At 37.7% G+C, this 25279-nt stretch overlaps 2 protein-coding genes across 2 annotated transcripts; one reads left to right on the top strand and one right to left on the bottom strand.

The window, feature by feature from the left end:
• Positions 1-5077: 5077 nt before the first annotated feature.
• On the top strand, positions 5078-9548 carry LOC117970156 (urokinase plasminogen activator surface receptor-like). The gene is made up of 5 exons (XM_058996632.1): positions 5078-5255; positions 7479-7598; positions 8210-8356; positions 8703-8813; positions 8964-9548. The coding sequence occupies exons 1-5, from the start codon at positions 5204-5206 to the stop codon at positions 9158-9160; spliced, it is 627 nt and encodes a 208-aa protein (XP_058852615.1). The 5' UTR covers positions 5078-5203; the 3' UTR covers positions 9161-9548.
• A 4466-nt stretch (positions 9549-14014) lies between these two features.
• LOC131699578 (uncharacterized) lies at positions 14015-19028 on the bottom strand. Its single transcript, XM_058996633.1, has 2 exons — positions 18952-19028; positions 14015-16780 (listed from the first exon to the last, which is right to left on the bottom strand). The coding sequence occupies exon 2, from the start codon at positions 16547-16549 to the stop codon at positions 15506-15508; it is 1044 nt and encodes a 347-aa protein (XP_058852616.1). The 5' UTR covers positions 16550-16780; positions 18952-19028; the 3' UTR covers positions 14015-15505.
• Positions 19029-25279: the final 6251 nt, after the last annotated feature.

Here is a 25279-nt window from a genome sequence, read left to right on the forward strand (position 1 = left end):
GATGCATAACATTTGCATCAGAATTTCACAAACATGAAGACATTTGCATTTAGACCTTTTGAAATGTTTTTTCTTCTACATGCATATCTGAAATGTGTGTGCAGACACAGACAGGGGTACTCCAGGACCAGCGTTGAGAAGCACTGCTCTCGATATAGCAGCAGCAAGGTGTTGTAGAAATCTTGAGAGATAGTACTGCACCTTTCATTTACAGGACTGACAGAGTCCTACATACAGTAATACAGATAAAACTGATTAGATAAATACATGTCATATCTCTTCCAGCTGTACATTGATCAGATCTCTAGATGTTTATTTGAATGTTTTCAGAGCTGATAACAGGCCTTTTTCCATCCAACTTTTAAGCTTGGTAAAACTTACGGGAATGAGAAAATATATGCGATAAACGCTATGGAAAACGGTTTAAGTCGACTTTTAAGAAGTTTTTACTCGCATGACAAGCTCGCTCTCTAGAGGTGCTTTTATTTTTAAATTTATAATAAAGATCTGAAAGGCTACCTTGGTTTAGATTTGATCAAAATACCATATTTTTACACTGTTTTTCATTAAAAAGACATTGCTGCAGAAATGCTCTTTTTCTATGTAGATTTTAGGAAACTGAAATTAAGAGCAAGTTTAACTGAGAGCAAGTACAATATACAGTAACTTCAGTCCTACATTAAGAGTAAGTTTAACTAAAAGCATTTCAAGGTCTTTATAAACACCTTAAACATATTAATGAGTGTAAGAGTCCACACTCCAGTTAAGGGATGTTGCATTTTAAACTTAACCTCATGTGACTGGTTTTAAATGACCTTGTGATTTCCTCTGATCTTAAAAGTAAGTTTTGTTTTATTGGAAAATGAAACTCAAGCACACCTACCTCAAGCCCCACCTCCCTGACATAGAAAACTGTTAACTTGCAGTGTGAGAACAAAGAAAATATATGAGACAGTTATTGGAATGGAGCCAACATCTATAGAATTTCAAATACTACTACAGGTGGAACATCATTCTTTCAACATCTCTGTCAATGTTTCCTATTTAGAACTTATTTCAAATAGTATTTAAAATACTACTACTAATAATAATGTATCTAAATATATTTTAAAAATCGGTACAACTAAAGTTAGTTATTTTCCTCTCAAAGTGGAATCCTATTTGTTTAAAAAACAAAACCTAATTCATTAACCACTGCCCTCATTTTACAGACCAAGGCTCAACCACACGAACACAGCACACTTACAGCTCCAAACAAACGCAGTGACAAGTTACAGTACCAGTACTTTATAAAACTGCGTACACAAGAGCAAAAACTCATGGGACATGTTTCAGGATAAACATTCCACTCTTTAACTCCCTCTGAATTTCAAGGTGTGTCAAACAGCTGATTAATGCGTAGAGTAGCAGGGTCCATTCTCTAGTTAAGAGATGCTTACATTTCAAGTTTAATAGCCAATCATTATGTAACTGGATTAAATGACCACATTGTCTAGATATAAAGTATTGCATGCAGGCAATAAAAATGTGCATTATAAATATCATAAGGGAGATACTGAAATTGAAGAAGGGTACTATGAAAAAGACCTATGAGTTTATGTTGACTCAGAAATGTCAGTTCTGGTCACCTCGTTACAAAAAGGATATTGCTGCTGTAGAAAGAGTGCAAAGAAGAGCAACCAGAATTATCCTGGGTTTAAAAGGCATGTCGTATGCAGAAAGGCTAAAAGAATTAAATCTATTCAGTCTTGAACAAAGAAGACTACGTGGCAATGTGATTCAAACATTCAAAATCCTAAAAGGTATAGACAATGTCGACCCAGGGGACTTTTTTGACCTGAAAAAAGAAACAAGGACCAGGGGTCACAAATGGAGATTAGATAAAGGGGCATTCAGAACAGAAAATAGGAGGCACTTTTTTAAACAGAGAATTGTGAGGGTCTGGAACCAACTCCCCAGTAATGTTGTTGAAGCTGACACCCTGGGATCCATCAAGAAGCTGCTTGATGAGATTCTGGGATCAATAAGCTACTAACAACCAAACGAGCAAGACGGGCGGAATGGCCTCCTCTCGTTTGTAACCTTTCTTATGATCTTATGTTCTTAAGACATTTCTGAGTCAACATAAACTCCTAGGTGTTTTACATAGATTCCTTCTTCAATTTCAGTATCTCCCATATGATATTTACAATGCACATTGGTATTGCCTGTGTGCAATACTTTACACTTTTCTCTATTAAATGTCATTTGCCATGTGTCTGTCCAGTTCTGAATGCTGTCTAGATCATTTTGAATGACCTTTGCTGCTGCAACAGTGTTTGCCACTCCTCCTATTTTTGTGTCGTCTGCAAATTTAACAAGTTTGCTTACTATACCAGAATCTAAATCATTAATGTAGATTAGGAATAGCAGAGGACCTAATACTGATCCCTGTGGTACACCACTGGTTACCTCGCTCCATTCTGAGGTTTCTCCTCTAATCAGTACTTTCTGTTTTCTACATGTTAACCACTCCTTAATCCATGTGCATGCATTTCCTTGAATCCCTACTGCATTCAGTTTGAGAATTGATCTTTTATGCGGGACTTTGTCAAAAGCTTTCTGGAAATCTATATAAACCATGTTGTATGCTTTGCAATTATCCATTGTTGATGTTGCATCCTCAAAAAAATCAAGCAGGTTAGTTAGACACGATCTCCCTTTCCTAAAACCATGCTGACTGTCTCCCAGGATATTGTTCCCATATAGGTAATTTTCCATTTTGGATCTTATTATAGTTTCCATAAGTTTACATATAATAGAAGTCAGGCTTATTGGTCTGTAGTTACCTGGTTTGGTTTTGTCTCCCTTTTTGTGGATCGGTATTACGTTTGCAATTCTCCAGTCTGTCGGTACATCCCCTGTGTCAAGAGACTGTTGCATGATCTTGGTTAGCGGTTTATAAATAACTTCTTTCATTTCTTTGAGTACTATTGGGAGGATCGCATCCGGCCCAGGGGATTTGTTTATTTTAAGAGCTCCTAGTCCCTTTAACACTTCTGCTTCTGTTATGCTAAAGTTATTTAAAATTGGATAGGAACAAGTCGACATGTGGGGCATGTTGTCTGTGTCCTCCTTTGTAAAAACCTGTGAAAAGTAATCATTTAATATATTTGCTATTTTTTTTTTTCTTCATCTATGATTTTGCCATTTGGGTCTCTTAGACATTTAACCTCCTCTTTGAAAATTCTCTTGCTGTTGTAATATTGGAAAAACATTTTGGAATTGTTTTTAGCCCCCTTAACAATATTGATTTCTATCTCTCTCTTGGCCTTTCTAACTTCCTTTTTGACTTGCGTTTGCAGTTCCAAGAACTCTTTCAGTGTACTTTGTTTTTGGTCCTTTTTAAATGCTTTGTAAAGTGCCTTTTTTCGCTAAATAATTTTTTTAATTGATCTATTAACCATTTTGGCCATTTTGTTTTAGATTTAGATTTGTCTACTTTTGGGATGTAATTGTTTTGCGCCTCTAGTACTACTTTTTGAAAAACAGCCATCCCTTTTCTGTGGATGTTTTCTCTATTTTACTCCAATCTACTTCTGTTAGTTTCTGTTTCATACCTTCATAGTTTGCTTTTCTAAAATTGTAAACCTTAGCTTTAGTCATTACTTTTGGGGTTTTAAAAATCACTTCGAATGAGACCATGTTGTGGTCTGAGTTTGCCAATGGCTCTCTGACCTCTGTTTTAGTTATCCTGTCTTTGTTATTTGAAAAGACTAAATCAAGGCATGCCTTCCCTCTAGTCGCTGCCTTGACAAATTGCGTTAGGAAGCAGTCATTTGTCATTTCCACCTTTTCAATTTCGTCTGTTGTGCTCCCCACCGGGTTTTCCAATTTTATATGGGGGAAGTTGAAATCCCCCATTAGTATGGCTTCTCCTTTGCTACACGCATTTCGAATGTCATTGTATAACAGATTATTTTGCTCAGCATCTGAATTTGGCGGTCTATACAATGCTCCAATTATTATGCCCTTTGAATTTGTGTCCATTATTCTGACCCATATTGATTCTGCATTGTTTTCTTTGTCCAGATTTAATACCTGGGCTTCAAGACTATTTCTTATGTATAGCGCTACCCCCTCCGCCTCTTCTGTCCTGCCTGTCTTTCCTATACAGTGTGTACCCACTAATATTGTATTCGTCTCCATCACTCTCAGACAACCACATTTCTGTAACACCTATCACATCGTAGTTACTTGTTAGTGCAGTAGCTTCAAGTTCAACATTTTGTTTGTGAGACTTCTAGCATTAAGATAAATACATTTAATTGCTGTCGTACCTGAGTTGTTGCTTTTGTTTTGATGTGGTCTCCCTTCTGTTTTTTTGTTTTCTCCACCTTCCTTTCTAGTTTAAATGCTTCTGGACCTCCTCAAGGATCCTTTGTCTGGGTGACTACTGTTGACTACAGGTCTCACCCTTCCATTTCCCATTAAAAATCCCAAATATTGAGTCTCTGTCTTGGCAAACGCACATTTTCTCCCGATTAGCAACACATTAAACAATTAATTAACTTGGGAGATGGTTATCTTAATGTGGACGGGGCTTCCCATCCACGCTGCCAAACAATAACAAAACATTGTATTTTTAAATACAAAACAAAACACTCTGTTACGCAATCATATTTATACATAATCTATCTATCTATCTATCTATCTATCTATCTATCTATCTATCTATCTATATAGTTTTTTTCAGAGGAGGTTGAACTACAGTGTATACATATATAAAATACTTAAAACTGATGTACAAAAAGTTTAAAATGATTGAAGTATATATTTATTTCCAGATGTTTCAGGCAAAAGCTTTTCTACAGCTGTGTAGAAAGAAAAGAGGTACAGGTGTTTGATTTACCAATTCCCATTCGCTACTTTTTCACTTTGTAAAATTCCAAATTTCCATGTAGATGCAACAAACCATATTTGGTAAAGGCTGTCATAATTGGTCAAAAAAGCAGTTAGAAGTTGGAAAGTGCACCACACCCACCCCCCTGTACAAGACTATATAAACCCAGCCATTGGGTGCAGAAGACTCCAATACTCAAGGGTGCCGTAACCTTAAGAAGCGATTCTGCAGTTCCAACACCAGAGAACTCCAGTTCCAGAGAGACAGGCTGTAACAGCAGGCTTTGGTGTACAAGTGCTGTGGCGTTTCAGCCTGCTGAAAATGAGACAAGTGCTCCTGGCATTGTGCACAGTCTGTGCGCTGCTCTCCGCAGGTACGTAACAGGAATTAAAACATGTTTTAATAATTATTTGTTGTGATATGAGGGTGTTTTGGTTCTAACTAGTTTTTTGCAAATTAGATCTAACTAGATTTTTAAAAAGTCCTACGTAGGAGATAAAAAAAGCCTAATTAGGAGATTTTTTTTTCATTGGCACTAGGACGCTTCCGTTGAAAACTTTTTATATAAAACATTAAAACATTAAAACATTCTCTCTGCACCTGCTGCTGCGCCAAGTAATGTATAGATTGATCAGCAGCGAAAGGACAACTGTTAATACCAACAAAAAATGAGATAGTTCAGCACACACTATATATAAAATTATTTCTTAGCATCAATTATTCATATTTTTTATTACATTATCCTTTTTGTATATATCACTTTCATGAGTCTCATTTTTCTCTCACGCTGTGTATTTCTTAAACAATCATAGCACTTTGAGAGGAAATAAGTGACTTTAGTTAATACAGAAAAAAAGATAAATTCTTGTTAGTGGTATTTTAAATAGCTTCTACACCTTTCTCTCTCTCAGTGATTTACTATTTCCCGACACAATGCTTTGCTCAACACTTCCGAACACGCACCCCTTGACTGCCTGCAGTTCTGCTCTGAGATCTCGTTTCTCAGGCCGCTGTATTATTATTAGTGGAGCTTGCGAAGCAAGAGTCCCCACTTTAAATCTTCGACATACTACTTCTTCTTCTTCTTCTTCTTCTTCTTTGGCACGCTACTCCTCTTAAACCGTTTAAGCTAGAAACGCCGTTCAAACTTTAAAACGTGTAGACCGGTCTGGAATAGTGTGCTTGTATACAACTTTTTGATATATTTTATACCTTTTAAACTATTAAGCTCTTTGTCCTTTTTTGTCCATCTTCATTCACTTTAATGGGACTTTTTTCAACATTCTAAAGCTCCCCATTGTTTAAAAACTTACTGTAAACGATGTAACTTTTGACACAAATCAAGAGGTACAGCTGTTTTAGTAACCGCATCAACTGAATTTTCTCTAACTTTTTATAAACAACTGAAATTTTGACCACTTTCCCAATAAGCTAGACAAAAAGTTAGAGGGTATGACATCTTCCTCTACTTCTCTGCTATTCAAATATGAAATCAAAACAGAAACAGATACCTTTTACCAATCAAGAGGTACAGCTGTTTTAGTAACCCCATCAACTTCTTTCAGTAGGCTACTTCCCACTGTTGAATTAACGGTCATAGAACTTTGAGAAACTTCAAATTATAGCACATTCTAAGCATGAGACAATTAGTAAACAAAATGTGACTTTTGACACAAATCAGCTACTTTGACCACTTTTCCAACAAGTTTGACACAAAGTTAGAGTGTATGAAATCTTCCTCTACTTCTCTGCTATTCAAATCTGAAATCAGTTCAAAAATATCTTCTCCCAATCAAACGGTACATGTCTGATGAAATGTGTGATCTAACTGCCCCACAGTCCAAAGTAATAAGGTTGATATAGTAGTCTATCAAAGTAATCAGACCAATTATTTTACTAAATTTAACTTTGACTGTATGTAACTGCTTTGCTTTAAAATGTATAACTTTTTAAACTTCAGGGGGTACCTGAAGCATTTAGATCATTTTTAAGATAAGTAATAAAATTGTATGGTAATACTTTTAGGGCTGGTTTCACAGACCCAGATTAGCACTAATCTTGGATTACCCTACCTAAATTAGCATTGAGTAGTCCAAGATTAGTTTCTAATCAGGGTCTGTGAAACCAGCCTTAAAAGTAATTAATTTTTCACTAAAGTGGGTTGTATCACTTTTGTAATTTTATGGTTAATTTTGAAAATAAGTACTTGATCGGTAAAATAATATTGGGGGTACACAAGACAAATCAGATGATTTAAAGGGGTACAGTAGTCTGGAAAGGTTGAGAAGCACTGCTCTTGATATAGCAGCAGGGTGTTGTATAAATCATGTGAGATAGTACTGCACCTTTCATTTACAGGAATACAACCAGCCCATAAAGGATGCATAACATTTGCATCAGAATTTCACAAACATGAAGACATTTGCATTTAGACCTTTTGAAATGTTTTTTCTTCTACATGCATATCTGAAATGTGTGTTCAGACACAGACAGGGGTAACTTCTTCCACTACAACAAAAATACTTTTAAAGAGCTAAAGCAAGCCCCACAACTTTACTTGTAAAGTTACCATCTAGTTTCTAATCTAATCCTCTAGCTTCCGCTCTGAACTGCAACTTGTGCGTGCCGACAGACAGTGGAACCTGCACAGACACCACCATGACCTGCCCAGCCTCACAGCCCCAGTGTGCAGTCGCAGCAGTGTCAGTCAACGTAGGTAAGACGGGGAAAAAGTTGTCTAAACGAGTCACAGTATTATGATTGTGTTGAATTGGTGATGTGATGTTTTTTTTTTTAACCTGAATAACTTTTGCACAAGCATTGATTTTTTTCATTATTTTCTTAGAGATGGTCTTGTAATTGTTTCATCAATGCAGGCGACACCAATACGGTCCATAGATACCAGACCTGGAACTTTTTTTTTTTTTTTCAAATATGTTATTGTAACAAACAGTAATTAAAGTTTAACTAGTCTCCTGAATTAAAAGCAGGTTAATCTGCCCTGTCCTCGTTATTAGCCTTTCATAAAAAATAAAAAAAAAATTACACCTGTTGCTGTCCTTAACAGCAGTTTTAAGTTTATTTCTATGATTTTACTAAAATTTAATATTTAAAATATTTTCAAACAAATTTATTTTTGGAACTAATATTTGAATAGTTTAAAATAATAACTGTAAAAAAATAAATTGAAACTATTTTTTTACTAATTGAAACTACATTTGTCCAAGGTCTGATAGATACATAGATAGAAAATAGGTAGAAAATAAGCAGAAAACTCACAGTGAAACATGAAAGACAGGCTGTGAAAAGTGTCCCCTTGTTTTTCAGCTGGTACTAAAAAAACGATCAACATGAAGTCATGCTCAGAACCTGAAGCCTGCAATGGGCCGATATCCCTCAACTTTGGAATCCAAAGGACAACTATAAATGCTAAATGTTGCACCACAGATTTGTGCAACACTGGGTCCGTTCCAGGTAATATATTCATATTACAGTATATAAACTACACTGCATGGTGGGGAGGGGGCTATCATAATCACTCACTGACATTCACTCTGGGAGGAAAGGAGGAAGCTGGCTCGGTCATGGAGATCGGAGGAGGAATTCTCCCACTGAACCTTCAGCTCTTCTGAGCTGTGGGGGGAGCTCGGCAACATAATTGGGTATTTTAAACTGGGGAGATATTGGGGCATTCTGACAAAACCATTAAGTAGCCTTAAGTTAGCAAATGAAAAAAAGGGGCGGTGGAATTTAACAGAGGAATCATCTTTAACCATTCCAGCACCGCTACAGCAGCGTATCTTTCCATTTTCCATTCCAGCGTATGCCGACAGTACCCCTTCTGGTCTGGAGTGTTATGGATGCATAGGACAGGACTGCAGAGACACTATGAAGTGCCTTGGCGTTGAAGACCGTTGTCTGAAGGTTGTAGGTGAGTCAAACTGCAGCTTCTCCATAGTTTCAGTTTTTTAGTTGGTGTAGTCCTAGCAGCAAGTCTGTTTTTGCACATTTCTATGTTACTTACTATATCACGCCTTGCAGGCTCTCTGTGTTTAATCTTGTTTTTCCTTCTTTCTTTCAGTTGAAGCACAGGGATCGAAGATAGTGACGAAGGGATGCGCTTCCAAAAATGTTTGTGTTTCTCAATCGATGCAGATTCCTGGTTTATCCGGATCAATTTACTGCTGCGAGGGCAAACTGTGCAACGGGGCCCGTCGGGTCGGGCAGAACATCCCGCTGCTGCTGCTTCCACTTCTAACTTTCAAGCTGCTGTTTTAAACCAGGGCTGCCCTCTATTGGCCAACGCAGGTCCTGGAACCCCCCCCCCCCCCCCCCCGTGTTTTTTTTTTTTTTTTTTTTTTAATAGTTCCTGAAAATACTGGGAAATGAAAATGGGGATAAGATATTTTTGTTTTATTATTATTATTTCTCTCTCTCTGCTTTGAATTTAATTGAATGTATTTGGTAAAAGTCCACATACAATGTCAATGCAGATTCCTATTTTGTCATTTATTCTTATTCTGCTTTGATACAATTGAAGTCTTTTTTTGTTGTTATTAAACCAGTACATGAAAACACAGAGTGTGCTTTGTGATTCCTTCACAGCATCAATACCAATAATAATAATTAAAATGTTACCAAGGCAACCGGTTGCCTTGTTTTTGTTTATATTGTCAGCGCTTTGTTTTTTATACACTGCCACCATTAAAATGTTACCCTCCCCACCCCCGAGGTATATAATGAAACAGACCAACAGGTATTGCAGATCACCATGTCTTAAAACTGGCTGAGAAAGGGACATATATATATATATATATATATATATATATATATATATAGGCTCTTTGACTACCCTGGCTTAGAAACCCTACCTGTGCAGACGGCTGACAGCTGCTGAGGAAGCATTCAACACCACGCTTGGGCAAATACGTAGTGGGCACTTGAAATGTAGATAAAACACAATCAATACATTCATTTGCAATTTTATTTGGTCAGTTCTAGGAGGGTATCAACAACTTGTTGGATGTTGCTGCGCTGTTTTGTGTTATCGGGCTGGCTCATGACATCCAGTTCACCAACTATATTTATTAACGTGGAGGGCAGAGACGCGTTGTCTTTGGACATAGCTGGGATCAAAAAAAGGACGGGAATTAATTCAGTTAGACATTGTTAACTTTAGCGTAGTTTTAACTGCAAGGGTATTCCCAAACAGCTGTTTTAATACCATAACAAGAGCAGTACGCAGTTCATGGTAAGTGGTTTTCTACAGAACTGTAAACCCACAAGAGATATACAACATGACAGACCAGACACAGCAAAAAACAATAAGAAAAAAATAACCGCCCGCATTATCATTAAGGTGAACTACACCACTGCTAACCATAAAATCGACCATCAGCCATTACTTTCTGCTGTCTTGGAATCCACAGTAACAACTGACCTGATCCCTTGCAATATTTATAGTTAAGGATAAACACGCTTATTAATGTTTACATGTGAAATGCGGGTTTCCATGCGAAACTGGGGGTGGATTTTCCAATGTGTTTCATATACCCTGTCCCTCTCTTTGGTCGTTTTTTTCAGCCACAACCCTGATTTACACAACTAATTCTCCCAAACGTGCACGTGCATCGCCATTTCACGTGTAAATTGACCCGCATGGAAACCCCATGAATGACATCATCATCACAGATAAAAGCACAGGACTTCCTTGAGCTCTGATATACTCCTTATATTAAATCTATATAGAGCTCTCAAAGAGACCTCTAGTGGCCAGGATAGAAACTGCACAGTGTAATAAACACAGAGACACACACAGCACCCACTGTCCGTGTAACGCTTATCAGTTCAATTTTTACAACGTTTTCTGAAAATTAAAAAAAGTCAAATATGGTCTCGTGTTTTCATTTTTCCGTTTTTTCGTCTCCAATGTATGGAAGCCCATTCCCGCCACAAAATGAAAAAAAAAACTCAGTAAGTCAGAATGCTGACTTACTGAGTCAGAATTCTGAGATATTAAATTAGAATTCTGAGATACTATCTCAGAATATTCTGACTTAGTAAAACAGAGGCAGAAGTATATACAGTAAGTTTTGTTGTTTAATAAAGAATTGTGTTTTAAACATTTAGAAAACAATACAAAGGATGTTCTAGCAAATTCAGCAGTTTTGGATGCTGGAAAATATGGACTTAAGGGACCAAATTAAGAAATATTTCAGCTCTGGTTTCAGCAACCGTGAAATACTGCAACTTTTGAAAGAATGCCATGAAATTAACATTAGTAATCTGAGTTTGGAGAGAATGCTGCAAAGAATGAATCTATACAGAAGAAAAAACAAAACAGATGAGCTTGAAGTTGCTAATTATATCCAACAACAGCTTTCAACATCAGGCAAACTGCATGGGTACAGGTGGATGTACTACAAGTAGTGTTGGCTGAATGGCATGATTGTAAGTAGGAGCTGATCAAAGTGTTATATCTGGTCCTAGTACTGGTAACCAAAGGATTGAACAGTGGTGGCTCACACTCAGAAAGGAGTGCATACAGTTTTGGCTTGACCTTTTTGATCACCTAAAAGGAGATGGCAATTTTGCTGACAGCGACCTGGATAAGTCCCTTATTCAGTTGTGTTTCCTCAATTCAATTCAGGTGAGACAACAGTGTTTGATCAAACCTCTGTACTGTATGCATACGGCACATAGACACAACTCCAATGTTTTGTAAGTCCGAGATTGTTGGTGTACAATACATATAAAATAACGAATAGGATATATGGATAAGAAGACAAATGATATTGTTCTGTACTACATAAATTACCCAATGTGTACATAATGCTTTGCTTTAGCAAGTAATACAGCTACATAATCAATTTGAAATGCAATTATATGGAGAAGTGATTGGTGCTGAATCCCAGGAGACTATTGAGTGAGAAAATGTATGCAGTAGATTTACCTTAGATCCAGTTTAAGATAAAACCCAAGATTTGTGCTAACCAGGCTATGTAAAACCAGCCATATGAGTTCAGAACAACCTGTTAATTGTTGCATGAGCAGGATTTCCAACCATAGAATTGGTTAAATTAATGTAAATATTATTAATGATGAGAATGAAAATAAATAATAATAATCACAGAAAACAAAAAAGCATTAAAAAAGAACAAAGAAAACCACACATTTTAATGTTTGTTTTATTTAAAACAGGATCTAAAATAAATCCACATGCATATATTCTTTCACATACAGTGCCTCATAGCTCTTTTGTATATAACAGATTGAACTGAATGAAGTTTGCTCAACTTTTGGAGCAACCATCGCATCCGTCCAGCACATAACGCTAGATCCCCACATGGTCGCCTTGCCATCATGTATGCAGCACCCAATTTATATGGGACAAGAGACTACCTGCATCCTGTAGATGCTGTGTTTCAGAAGATGTGTAGAGAAGAATGTTTATTTAAAGAGTATCCTTGTGATAAGGATGTGTTTGCTCTATGCCTGATCTCTTAGCTGAGACCAATCAGCACATTCCAAATGATGTATATGAATCCGTTAATATGTATGTGCACCTACGGGAAGCAATTTTGAATGTACTTAATTAACAGTATGACTTGTACTATTATTATTTATTTCTTAGCAGACGCCCTTATCCAGGGCGACTTACAGTCGATGCTCACCAGGCAAAACTTCTCAGCATCGGTTATTTGCCAGTTAGGTATTTAAAACAGGACCAGGTAGGAATGCCATTTCCTTTACTTACTTAAGAAAGTGGAAGTAACTAAACAACTTCACAACAGGTATGAAGTCAATGACGTTCACTACTCCAAGTTACTGTTGAAATACACCTACCTATTATCGTGGATTAGAACACCAGCTCTTTCATTGTAACAATAAACTGCTTAACTGGTAGCTCCTAACTAGAATATAGTGATTCTGAAGTTGAGTTATTTGTGCTATATGGGGTTGGCAGTTTGATGCTCTTTTTTCTAGTTTTTGGCAATCCTTGCCTGGGACTCCCAATACTGTAAATAGGCAAAGGCTTTCTCTGTAGATGGATGTAGGCTGTATAGTGTCTTGCTGTGCACAGAATCACATTGCTTATCATGTGTGTAATGTTTTGAAGTGTAATCTGATAGAAGTCTGCAGTCTTTCTGTAGATGCTGATCAACTTCCTATATAGCGGTGAGCTTGAAACAAATCGTGTAAAGGATGACTGCTCACAGTTCCAGAATCCTTCCTTGACTGCAAAAACAAAAAAAACAAAAAAAACAAACATCTGTCAAAAACATTTAAGGTTTAGTGTACACGCTTTACTGTTCGATAATGCCTGTTGTTGCATTTGGTGAAATAAAAAAAATGATATATTTTATTTTGGTTGAAGTTATATGTTATATCTTTTTAATTAGAAGGTACTTCTTCAAATTTCTTTATAAATCTTCTATTTCTCTTTTATCTGTTTAAAGTTTAAAAAGCATTAAGATACTTGAGAGCATGGGTTACCATAGATACTGTCCGCTTGGTTGGTTGCAGGTACTCGGTGCACCAAGCAGTGAAATTATCCACGGTAACCAACGCTCTCTCATACCTTAATGCTTTAGTATTGAATAACTGTATTCACTATGGCTCTTTTTGTTGCAGTTCAAAAATAGCCTACTATATTAGCTTCTAAGTAAGAAAATAACATTGAACAGTGTGATAATAAATAGAAACAAATCTTGCAAACTTTGAACAAGCTTTATTGTATACTGGCTGCATATCAATAAATGTACAGCATATTTGACAGGTATTTAACACTCGTGAGGTCATTTTCAGAAAATATATGTACAGCAATAAAAAAAACTGCATCAGCATAACATACTCCTGTATTTGCTGTTTAAAGGGGAACCCATATGTTGCCACAACTGTTTAAGTAATTTATGTATTTGTATTTATTTTGACATTCTGACCACTTTTTTACACTATTAAATTGCAGTCCACTGCACTCGGTTTCACTTCAAAATGTACCCTTCAGAAGAACTTCAGAACTACATTTCCCATCACCCTCCACCATACATACATGTGCAGGAGGATGATGGGAAATGTAGTTCTGAAATTATTCTGAAGGGTACATTTGAAGTGAAACCGAGTGCAGTGGACTGCAATTCAATAGTGTAAAAAAGTGTTCAGAATGTCAACCAGGTTTAATAAAAACAATACATACCTTACATAAACATATGGGAACAAAAACAACATACCTGAGTTCCCCTTTAATAACTACTATTGAAAGCTTTGAAGTCACGAGTTCTAAAATAATAAAATAAAACTAAAAGAAACTAATACACCATCGTATTGTTAGGCACCCATAACATTTGTAAATGCTAAGTGAGAATTTGGCTTGACATCAAGTTTTTAAGGATATTCCAAAAGCAAGTTATTTACTGCTTTCTAGTACCTTCCATTAGAAAAAAAAAATCATAAAATTGTTATCCCCCTGGAAAATAAACCCCATTCTCTTAGATTTTACTGTTATTTTGATTTCTGAACCCATTTCCAACAACTTACACCAAATCCATAACCCAAACATTACTCTCCAAAATTCGATTAATTTCTGACCGAAAGTCAGGATAGTTATCATAGCAAACTGATAACTCAAGGAAGCAACCACAAGTATGGGAAACTGGTCTTCTTTGTAAACCTTGTAGGTGAGTAAATTCTACTGTGATGCTTTTACCAAGAAACAAGTCAGATCTTGTATAAAATCGAAGAAACCGACTCTGGTGTTCCAAATCTGACTCCCTCATGTATCTCAACAAGTAACTCTGGATGTCTCTCTCAGCTGGATTTGTAAGAGTAGTTGTTGGGAATTTTAGAGATTTCACAAGTTTTCTTGAAGACGGTTGCATTTCATCATACTTTTTATACAGATCTTTAAAGTCAGAAGCCACCGGGGCAAGAATTTCAGACCACTGGTCAATCACAAAAGCTGGTTCTTGAAGCAATTCTTTGTGGGCTATTTCATGTAAAATCATTGCAAAATTACCTGCAGTTGGTACCTTTCTACAGTTATGCATATCTAAGGCTTCCAACAGTTCCTCTTTGTCAACCAAATCGAAACTACAGGATGCCTGCTGAAATAATTCCCTTTCGGAATCTGGGACATACTGCAGGAAATTTGCGATAAGGTCGCTTGTTACAGCACCAAATGCAGCTTGCTCTACAATTACTGGAGCTAGCTTTATAGGAAAGTACTTTTCTCTTTTCCAACCAAAAACCAGCAGGCGGCCGACACTTTCCCATTGTTTTTTTTCCCAAAATCATGTCTAAGAAAAGGAACCTTGTATGCTGTGCCAAGTGTACACTGCTCATAGAAATCACTCCAAAACTCACGTAGGCAGTCTCTCATGACACCCCCTTCATCTTGTATGCTGTGCCAAGTGTACACTGCTCACAGAAATCACTCCAAAACTCATGTAGGCAGTCTCTCATGACACCCCCTTCATCTTGTATGCTGTGCCAAGTGTACACTGCTCACAGAAATCACTCCAAAACTTACGAAGGCAGTCTCTCATGACACCCCCTTCATCTTGTATGCTGTGTCAAGTGTACACTGCTCACAGAAATCACTCCAAAACTTACGAAGGCAGTCTCTCATGACACCCCCTTCATCTTGTATGCTGTGTCAAGTGTACACTGCTCATAGAAATCACTCCAAAACTCATGTAGGCAGTCTCTCATGACACCCCCTTCATCTTGTGCCTTTTCAATTTTTCCATCAGGAAGTACAAGTTGAATACTGATCTCATTTTCCAAAATGCCATCTTCAGAGAAATGTGCAATGAGTTCTTGTAACAGTTGGCCACGATGAACACAAAGAATCTTCTTTTGCTCAGAACTGCAGATATTTACTTGGATAGTATCTGACAGAGGTAGAGTATCATCCAATGGAGGGTCATCAGTTTCTCCATGATTTCCCATGAAAAATGAAATAGTACTGTCTTCAAAATAATGGTTATCTAAGGCCTGACCACTTTCAGTATCGCTACGCAAGAAATAAGTGTCTTCATCTGTAGCTTCATAGATGACAATGATGTTACTGGACCTCTTAGGGTCCTGGTAACCTCCACAAGCACCAATGCTCGTAGATTCTTCAGGACTAATGGTAGTTGTTGCAGATGGCATTGCTATTAGTTGTCCTGCTTCAAGACAAGAATCTCCTCTGATGGTTGATCGTTCAACCATTTCAGCACAAGGTAAAGTGGTATGGCAATCAGGAGAGCATATTTCATCAATAAGAGGGGTCAACTCTGGAATTTTAGTTTCACTTCTGACTGATGTGTTCAGTGACACAGGATTTACTCCCTCACAGACTTCTTGCATACCATCTTTCCAGCCAGGTGTTTTTTTTGCTCTTTTTGCTGTTAAATAAAATCGCAGAGTTGATAGCTTGGTTTGAGTGTCAAGTGCTCCAACAGTGGTAATGTCATCCAGGGCTACATTTTCATAATTTGTCATGTTAAATTCAAAATCATCCAGATTTCCAACAGAATTTTTTCCATTTGGGAAAAACAACCGTATTCCCTCTTTAAGCAGGTCATCCTTCTTATATTCTTTTGGCACCTCCAATTTCCGTGTTCCACCACCTCGCTTTGTGCGACCCTGTACAAAAGAACTCTGGGATTCCTCATACAGCATCCAGCCAATTTCAATGTTTCTACTTTCCTTTACTGTCTTTCTCCTGTTGCTGAGTTCACAGTCAGCGTCTTCTGTATTATCTGTTCTTGGTTTCTTATTCTTTCATAATTTTAGTTTTAAAGTACTGTCTTTCCTTTTGCAGTATGACAAAACTGCCAGACGATCTCCATATCAGGGTAAGTATTTTGACAGCTGTTCATCTGACATCAGTAGCATTACAGCAGGGTCAATCTAAGATAACAAAAAAGAATGAAGTTACAATAGGGTAAGCCCGTGTCAACTCAACCAGAGATGCCCACCTCAAGATTTTGACTTTGCTTATATTTTGTGTAGTGTTAGATACAGGTCATTTATGAAACCAGGCCAAATATTTAAGATCAACGATGAAGATTTGTTAGTCATACTTGAAATGCGTTACATTTTACAGTTATTTTGAGGGTCTAAAAATGATATTTAGAATGTCAGTAGCCCTATGAATGCTTCTGTATGGATAGTCAGGTAGGTCTTCTGTAGAATTCAGGCAACATAAGTACCACTGCTTTAGTATTTCTAATGTTAAATTGAAAGGTTACTTGTATGATTCAGGAATTGGCCCCCAGCGCCCAGGTTTGGCGATTTTTTTTTTTTTCAAAGAAACAATTGGATTTATTTGATTTTTTTTTTAAATTATGGAAACACATTAGGGGGTAGGGGTGGATAATGTTCTTAGGGTGTTGCAAATCGTTAGTGAATAGTTACTGTATACCAAAAGAAATTGTTAAAAAACTAAATGAACGCTCCCGAGTGGCGCATCCAGTAAAAGCACTCGCTAGAGTGCAGGATGCGCTCTATAGCCTGGACGTCGCGAGTTCGAGTCCAGGCTATTCCACAGCCGACCGTGGACGGGAGCTTCCAGGGGGCGGCGCTCAATTGGCCGAGCGTCACCCGGGGGGAGGGAGGGTTAGGTCGGCCAGGCTGTCCTCGGCTCACCGCGCACCAGCGACTCCTGTAGTCTGGCCGGGCGCCTGCGGGCTTGCCTGTAAGCTGCCCAGAGCTGCGTTGTCCTCCCACGCTGTAGCTCTGAGGCGGCTGCACGGTGAGTTCGCAGTATGTAAAGAAGCGGGAGGCTGACGGCACACGCTTCGGAGGACAGCGTGTGTTCATCTTCGCCTCTCCCGAGTCAGCGCAGGGGTGGTAGCGGTGAGCTGAGCATAATAAAATAATTGGGCATTTCAAATTGGGGAGAAAATAATAAAAAAAACTAATTGGCAACGACTAAATTATAAAAAAAAAAAAAAAAAAAAAAAAAAAAAACTAAAGGAACACATAAATAGAGCTAATTATTTATCATTGCAGCATCCTCTGAATGTGAACTATATAAAATGTTTTGCCTTCTTCAAAGGCTTTCTTAGTTTCATCACTACCACTACTACATCATTCACATCATTACTGCATCACACATTGTCATGTTAACTACATTTTAATGTGCACAAGAGTGAAAATCCCCTTTCACTCTGAGATAGGTATTGCATCAGCAGCACGGTCTTGTCTTTTACACTCAGAATAATCGGGAGTTTGCAGTTTGAGGGGATACTCCCCCATTAAACACATTTTAAATGGTCAGATATCATTTAAAATAGGGATGGGATTCCCTGCTTTTACATTGTCCTTGAAAAACTATAGTAGTACAAGAAAAAATGATTTACAAAAAAAAAAAGAAATCAAGTGATTTAAATCACCAACCTGATTTATTCCTGTTTTATTCTTGTAGTGCTCGTATTACTTGTTGTTACTTATTTTTATGAGAAACATGTTATTGTGTAATACAGTTATTACATTAAATGTTTTCCTGCAGGTATTTTATTAACTAGGCCAATATCTAAATTATAACACAATACACTTCTGACTTAATCCATTTTCCAAATTATCATTAAAATAATCCTGTTTTACATTTAACTGACACATTAGGTTGCTTTATTATACAGTAACACTTATTTATTTTCTTAGCAGATGCCGGAACCCACTTTAACTGAAAAAACACTGTATCAGTGCACAGTTAATTAGTAAAAAATTAAAAAAAAAAAAAAAAGTTGTGAAAAAAGACTGTAAAATATACCATATAATCCCCTAGCCCAATGGTTCTCAACCCTGGTCCTGGAGGACCTCTTGTCCCGAGCTGGTTTTTGCTCCAAACAAGCTCTCAATTACTTAATTGAACTAATAATTAGCTTAGACCTTTTAAATTGTTTTCAGCTCTGAAACAGGTGGAGATAGTTCAGATAAGTGATCAATTAAGTAACTGACAACTTGGTTAAAACCAAAACCAGCAGATACAGGGGTACTTGAGGAGGAGCAGGGCTGACAAGCATTGCAACAGCCAGTCACATACACCATCTTTTTTTTTTAAGTTAAAGCAAATGTACCTTATCTTCTTGAATTTTGTCTATTTGCTCCTTTGGAACTTTTCGTTGCTTCAGAAGACTGATAATGTCATCCATCCTTCACAAAAGAATATATACAGTAAGAATCCAACAACAATCCAACAACGTTACATAACACTGTGTAACAATTTTTTTTTTTTTTTTTGGTTCCTGGGTAGTAAGTGTTATTTCCTAATTGCTTATGCCTCAAAAGTATAGAAAATGGCTATTATTCCCCACAAACTTTTGCTTTTGTGACCAGGACAGTGATATTTTGAAATTTACCTATTTTCCAGAACATTCCAGATAGATTCAGTGCTGAGTAAACTTGGAGTAACTTCTAGAACTTTCTAGAACTTTCCAGTAATATAAATAGTAGTATAAATACAGGGGCCTTAAGCCCACCAGTTCAGTTTAGTTCCAGCTGCCTAAGTGGCTACATATCTGCATTTTTCTGAGATGGCATCAAGAGGCTGCAATGGTGGCATTCCTGATGGGTCTCCAAGGCGGTTTTACCAAGTTTTCCTGCTATCTTTGCCTTTGGGACAGCAGGGACACCAAGGCGCACTACCACAGGCGGGACTGGCCACAGCGGACCGAGTTCTCTGTGGGGAGGAACAACGTCAAGTGGGAGCCACTGGTGGACCCCCGGAAGGTGCTGATGCCACCACTGCACATCAAATTGGGCCTTATGAAACAATTTGTCACAGCTCTAGATAAGGAGTCGGCAGCCTTCAAGTACCTTCAAGACTTCTTCCCTAAGCTGTCTGAGGCAAAGGTCAAAGCCGGTGTCTTCGTCAGACCACAGATAAAGAAGATCCTGGAGTGCAATGAATTCCCCAAGAAGCTCACTAGTAAGGAGAAAGCGGCTTGGAACAGCTTTGTCGCAGTGGTTCGGGGCTTCCTGGGCAATCACAAGGCCGAAAACTATGTTGAGCTGGTTGAGACTCTGGTGAAGAACTACGGCACAATGGGCTGTAGGATGTCCTCAAAGTCCATATCCTTGATGCTCATCTTGATAAATTCAAGGAGAACATGGGAGCGTACTCGGAGGAGCAAGGCGAGCACTTCCACCAGGATATACTGGACTTTGAACGCCGCTACCAAGGACAGTATAACGAGAACATGATGGGAGACTACATTTGGGGGCTGATTCGTGAAAGTGATTTACAGTATAATCGTAAATCTCGAAAAACTACTCACTTCTAAATCTTTTGTAGTCATTTTTGTATTACTTTAGTATAAATACATGTTAATTTGGATTCATATGTTGTTTTTTTCTGACTTTATGTGAACAAAAAGACACAAATTCGCCCGTTTTCTCATTGGAAATAGGTAAATTTCAAAATATCACTGTCTGGTCACAAAAGCAAAGTTTGTGGGGAATAATAGCCATTTTCTATACTTTTGAGGCATAAGCAATTAGGAAATAACACTTACTACCCAGGAACAAAAATTGTGTTACATAGTGGAATCGTCATACATACTTCATGTAGACTATTCAGACTCTGTCTTGCACTGTCCTTTTAGGCAGCCTAGCTTTACAAACACTCAAGGGCCCTATGGCAAGTCATTTAAACATTTAACCCTCAATTGTTGCGATTAGGAATTCGATATCCAATATCAAATCAAAGTTTTGATATCAAAACAAAAGGTACTATTTTTGATATCAGCAATTGCAATTTTTATATCAAATTCTATTATTGAAAAAAGTACTTTTTTGATAATAAAACATCAGTAATAGAATGGCTGATAACATGGATGATTAAATGTTAAGAGGGGCTAAAGGATTTGCATCATATTTACCCTGCCAAATGTCCTGAGGTAATAGTTACAAGATTTGATATTTAGAGCATTAACACTTCAATTATTACTCATTTTTAGGCATATATTAGTCATGTATTTGTGACTAACTAGCACTAGCAGAAGAAACACCATATATGGCTTTGTTAAATAGGCTTATAACACTTATTCCCAATCGTAGCTTGTTAAGAGGTAATATGACCCCATCTATACTGTAGTAAAGACACGAAATAGGGTTTTACTGGCTTGTTAATAATTATTATTTATAAATACCTTGGTAATAACGCAGCAAAAAAGTCGGCCATTTATGTATAAATTAACACTTTCTTTAGGCACTTTCTGTATATTTACTATGACTTCCTGCATTCCCTAAAGGTTTTATAATAGTATTATCTATTAATACTATGTTAATAAGACATGACTGGGAATAATCATAATACGCTAACTTAACAAAGACATATAGGGTGGTTTACCACCATTTTTTTAAGGGCAAGTCATAAATAAATGACTAATACATGCCTAATGAGCAATGTTTAAAATCAAGTGTTGCCAATTCAAATACAATTATAGCGTAATTCTGAGAGTAAAACCACAATGATGCATATATATATATATATATATATATATATATATATATATATATATATATATACACACACACACAATAAATGGTCATTATAATAACGGTATGATAATCAGAATGATCATACATTACATACAGTTAATAATAATAATAATAATAATAATAATAATAATAATAATAAATCAAAGTAAAAATAACTAAAAGTAAAAGCACACACAATTAAAGAAATAAGAATCAATCGAGCCCCACACATGGAAGTCTAGCTCACCATCTTGACAGCGTCTGCCCTTGTTGTTTTATTTATTTATAACAGTAATTTTAAGATGTAGCTTATAGTACTGTAAAATACTACAACAACAACTATGTTCCCCAAACAATACTATTACTATCACCACTCGTTTTTGGAATACTTAAGCACTTTTGTAATAATACTTTAAAGTGTATTTCAGCATTAAAACTCATATTGTTTTGATTTGCAAGATACAGGTTAACGTTGCTTACCTGGTCTAAGCCAAGAGCGACTGAGACGCACACAGGTGATAACGTTTAATTATATCGTTGGGCCGAATCCAAGGCGACCTTAATTTAACTTTATTCATGCGACACTTACCCTATACAAATGATGGCCTTCCTCGTGGCAGCCATCTTTGCTTCATGGACACTATGGTGCTACACAGTGCTTTCTAACAGTTGAAATTCCATGGATCACAGCATCTACCTGTTATTTACCGCATTGCAATATAGTGTGACCTGTATCTTGCAAATCAAAACAATACATTATGAGTTTTATTAAAAACAAATATTACAGGTGAGACGTTATTTATTCCGAATTAAATACAATTGTTATGTGTTAATGTGACAGATTAAAGCTTAACACACATAGACGTGTATGATGGAAGACTTAGTAATAAAGAAAATGTCATACATTTAACTGGAAAATATCTTGAATCAGTCGGCAAAAAATAATGTGAATATTACATAAAATGCGCCACTTACCCTCACTCAGGCTGCTATCCGCTCCTAACAGAAATCAGTCCAGTCTATTTTCTTCGAGTTTCACACGTGGAAACTGATGAACACCTTAGATAGTATCTCAGAATTCTGACTTAGTAAATCAGAATTCCGACTTAGTATCTCAGAATTCTGACTTGATACTTGATAGTTTTTTTTTTTTCATTTTGTGGCGGGAATGGGCTTCCATAGATCCCAGCCTCCGACTGTGTATAATAAAACTTTATAAGCGACAGCGTGGGAGAGGTACAGTCGTGGACAAGTACAGCGCAGTTAGAAGCAGTTTGAAAGCAGGTTGACAGCTGCATATGCTAAACTGAACTTCCAAAAAAAAAAAAAAATAACACATAAAAAAAATTTAAAAAAAATAAAACATGGTCTTCAAGCCAGTAATCTGTGACAACTGCATGATGTGGGAAATCCGAGAAAACCCAACAGAGCTCAACCAAGTTTGTGTAAAGTGCCGCACGGTCCAGGAGTTGCTTCAACGAGTAAGTCTGTTAGAAATGGAGCTGGAGGAAATGAGACAGCAACAGGAGCTTGAGGAGCTGACACACCCACAATTCATGGAAGTCTGCACCCCTAGCAGACTGAAAGACACCAGGGAGATGGAAGAGAGTCGAAACAGCTGGGTTCAGATAGGCAGAAGCAGGGAAAAAAAGAAACTTCGTCAAACACAACCACCAGAAATCCAGACATCCAACAAATTTGAGCCACTTCAACATTTAGATGATCAAAACCAACATCAAGAGAATGAAGGGAACAACATCCAGGACCCTATAAACAGTGCTGGCCAGGCAACAAAAACAGGTAAGAGTTTGAACCATTTATTTATAGTTATCCTAGAAGACAAGGCAGTGGACTGGAATCTACTGGAGTTCATCAAACCAGGATTTCTGTTGTTGGTCTGAGAGGTTCATTGATGGAGTTTAAATCAAAGCTACCATATTCCTTTGGATTTAAGATGCACTTTCTTTTCTTGTAAAAATTGCCCTGTGTCTTACATTCCAGTACTGCAATTACAATACATGGGTTAAAATCATGTGACAGTCCAAGGTGCATGTTCAATTTGAGGGCGTACTAGATTTGAAGGAATACAGTAATCAAATCTGTTGTTGATTTACAAGAATGCATCAGACACTCCCTTTTCTGTCCAGGTTCAAAGATCATATAGGAGGCTGTGTGGTCCAGTGGTTAAAGAAAAGGGCTTGTAACCAGGAGGTCCCCGGTTCAAATCCCACCTCAGCCACTGACTCATTGTGTGACCCTGAGCAAGTCACTTAACCTCCTTGTGCTCCGTCTTTCGGGTGAGACGTAATTGTAAGTGACTCTGCAGCTGATGCATAGTTCACACACCCTAGTCTCTGTAAGTCGCCTTGGATAAAAGGCGTCTGCGAAATAAACAAATAATAATAATAATAAAAAAAGAGGGGAGGTCATTATTATTATTATTATTTATTTCTTAGCAGACGCCCTTATCCAGAGCGACTTACAATTGTTACAAGATATCATTATTTTTTACATACAATTACATTATTTTTTTTTTTTACACATTATTTTTAAATGCAATTACCCATTTATACAGTTGGGTTTTTACTGGAGCAATCTAGGTAAAGTACCTTGCTCAAGGGTACAGCAGCAGTGCCCCCACCTGGGATTGAACCCACGACCCTCCGGTCAATAATCCAGAGCCCTAACCACTACTCCACACTGCTGCCCATGATTGTTGGGGACTCCATATTGAGAAACACAGCAAGTTCAGTTCGCAGTTTGGACCCCCTTACTACAACAGTGTGCTGCCTTCCAGGAGCCTCTGTCAAGCACATCACTGAGAACGTGGACAGGCTCCTAGAACGAACAGGAGACGACCCGGTAGTAGTCGTCCACATCGGTACAAACAACATTGGAAGAGACAGACCAAGATCCCTGCAAAACAAAGTCAGAGAGCTAGGAAGGAAATTAAAAGACAAGACCAAAACTGTGGTATTTTCTGGGATACTGCCGGCACCTTGCAAAGGACCATATGGACAGCTGGAAATACAAAATCAAAATGCATGGCTGAAATCGTCTTTTAATTTCCTTCCTAGCTCTCTGAATTTGTTTTGCAGGGATCTTGGTCAACAATCGTGACCTCCCTTCTTTTTGCTGTCTGGTCAGCACTGTTGTTTCTTTCATTCTCTTGATGTTGGTTTTGGTCATCTAAATGTTGAAGTGGCTCAAATTTGTTGGATGTTTGGATTTCTGGTGGTTGTGTTTGACGAAGTTTCTTTTTTTCCCTGCTTCTGCCTATCTGAACCCAGCTTTTTTGGATGTTTAGTTTAGCTTCTGCAGCTGTCAACCTGCTTTCTAACTGCGTTGTACTTGTCCACCACTGTACTTCTCCCACACTGTCGCTTCCACACACTGTCGCTGGGAAGACTGCCTGCCTTTTGTTTGTTTGTGCTTGTGCTGCGAGCTCCGCCCCTCCCCCGTGTCTCAGAACGCTGCGGAATTTGAATCAGCTGCTCCGAGTTTCAGCTTGTTATCAGAAAAATACACGCAGCTGTAAGGCTTTAAGCTGCAATGTTTTCTGATTAAAGCAACTCCAGATTTAATTTAAAGATGTAATTCCTCCTTTCTGCTTCTAATTGCGTTGTACTTGTCCACCACTGTACTACTCCCACGCTGTCGCTTCCACATTTACATGGCACAAGGCAGCCCCAGCTCAACGGAGGAAGCTGGTAGTCAACGAGGTGCAAAAGCAGGAGGAGAGGATGAGGTGCGTAAAGGCCATTTCCCAGGCCATGCAGGGAGAATGGATGAGATGGGAGTGTGGAACAACGCAAGATTGGCTGGCAAGACCTATGGTCAATGGAACAGAGCAGGATCAGTTTCCTCATCAGGTCAACGTATGATGTTCTCCCATCTCCACAGAACCTAAACCTCTGGGTAGGA

Source organism: Acipenser ruthenus, chromosome 23, assembly GCF_902713425.1.
Source record: "Acipenser ruthenus chromosome 23, fAciRut3.2 maternal haplotype, whole genome shotgun sequence".
NCBI classification, from domain to species: Eukaryota; Metazoa; Chordata; class Actinopteri; order Acipenseriformes; family Acipenseridae; genus Acipenser; species Acipenser ruthenus.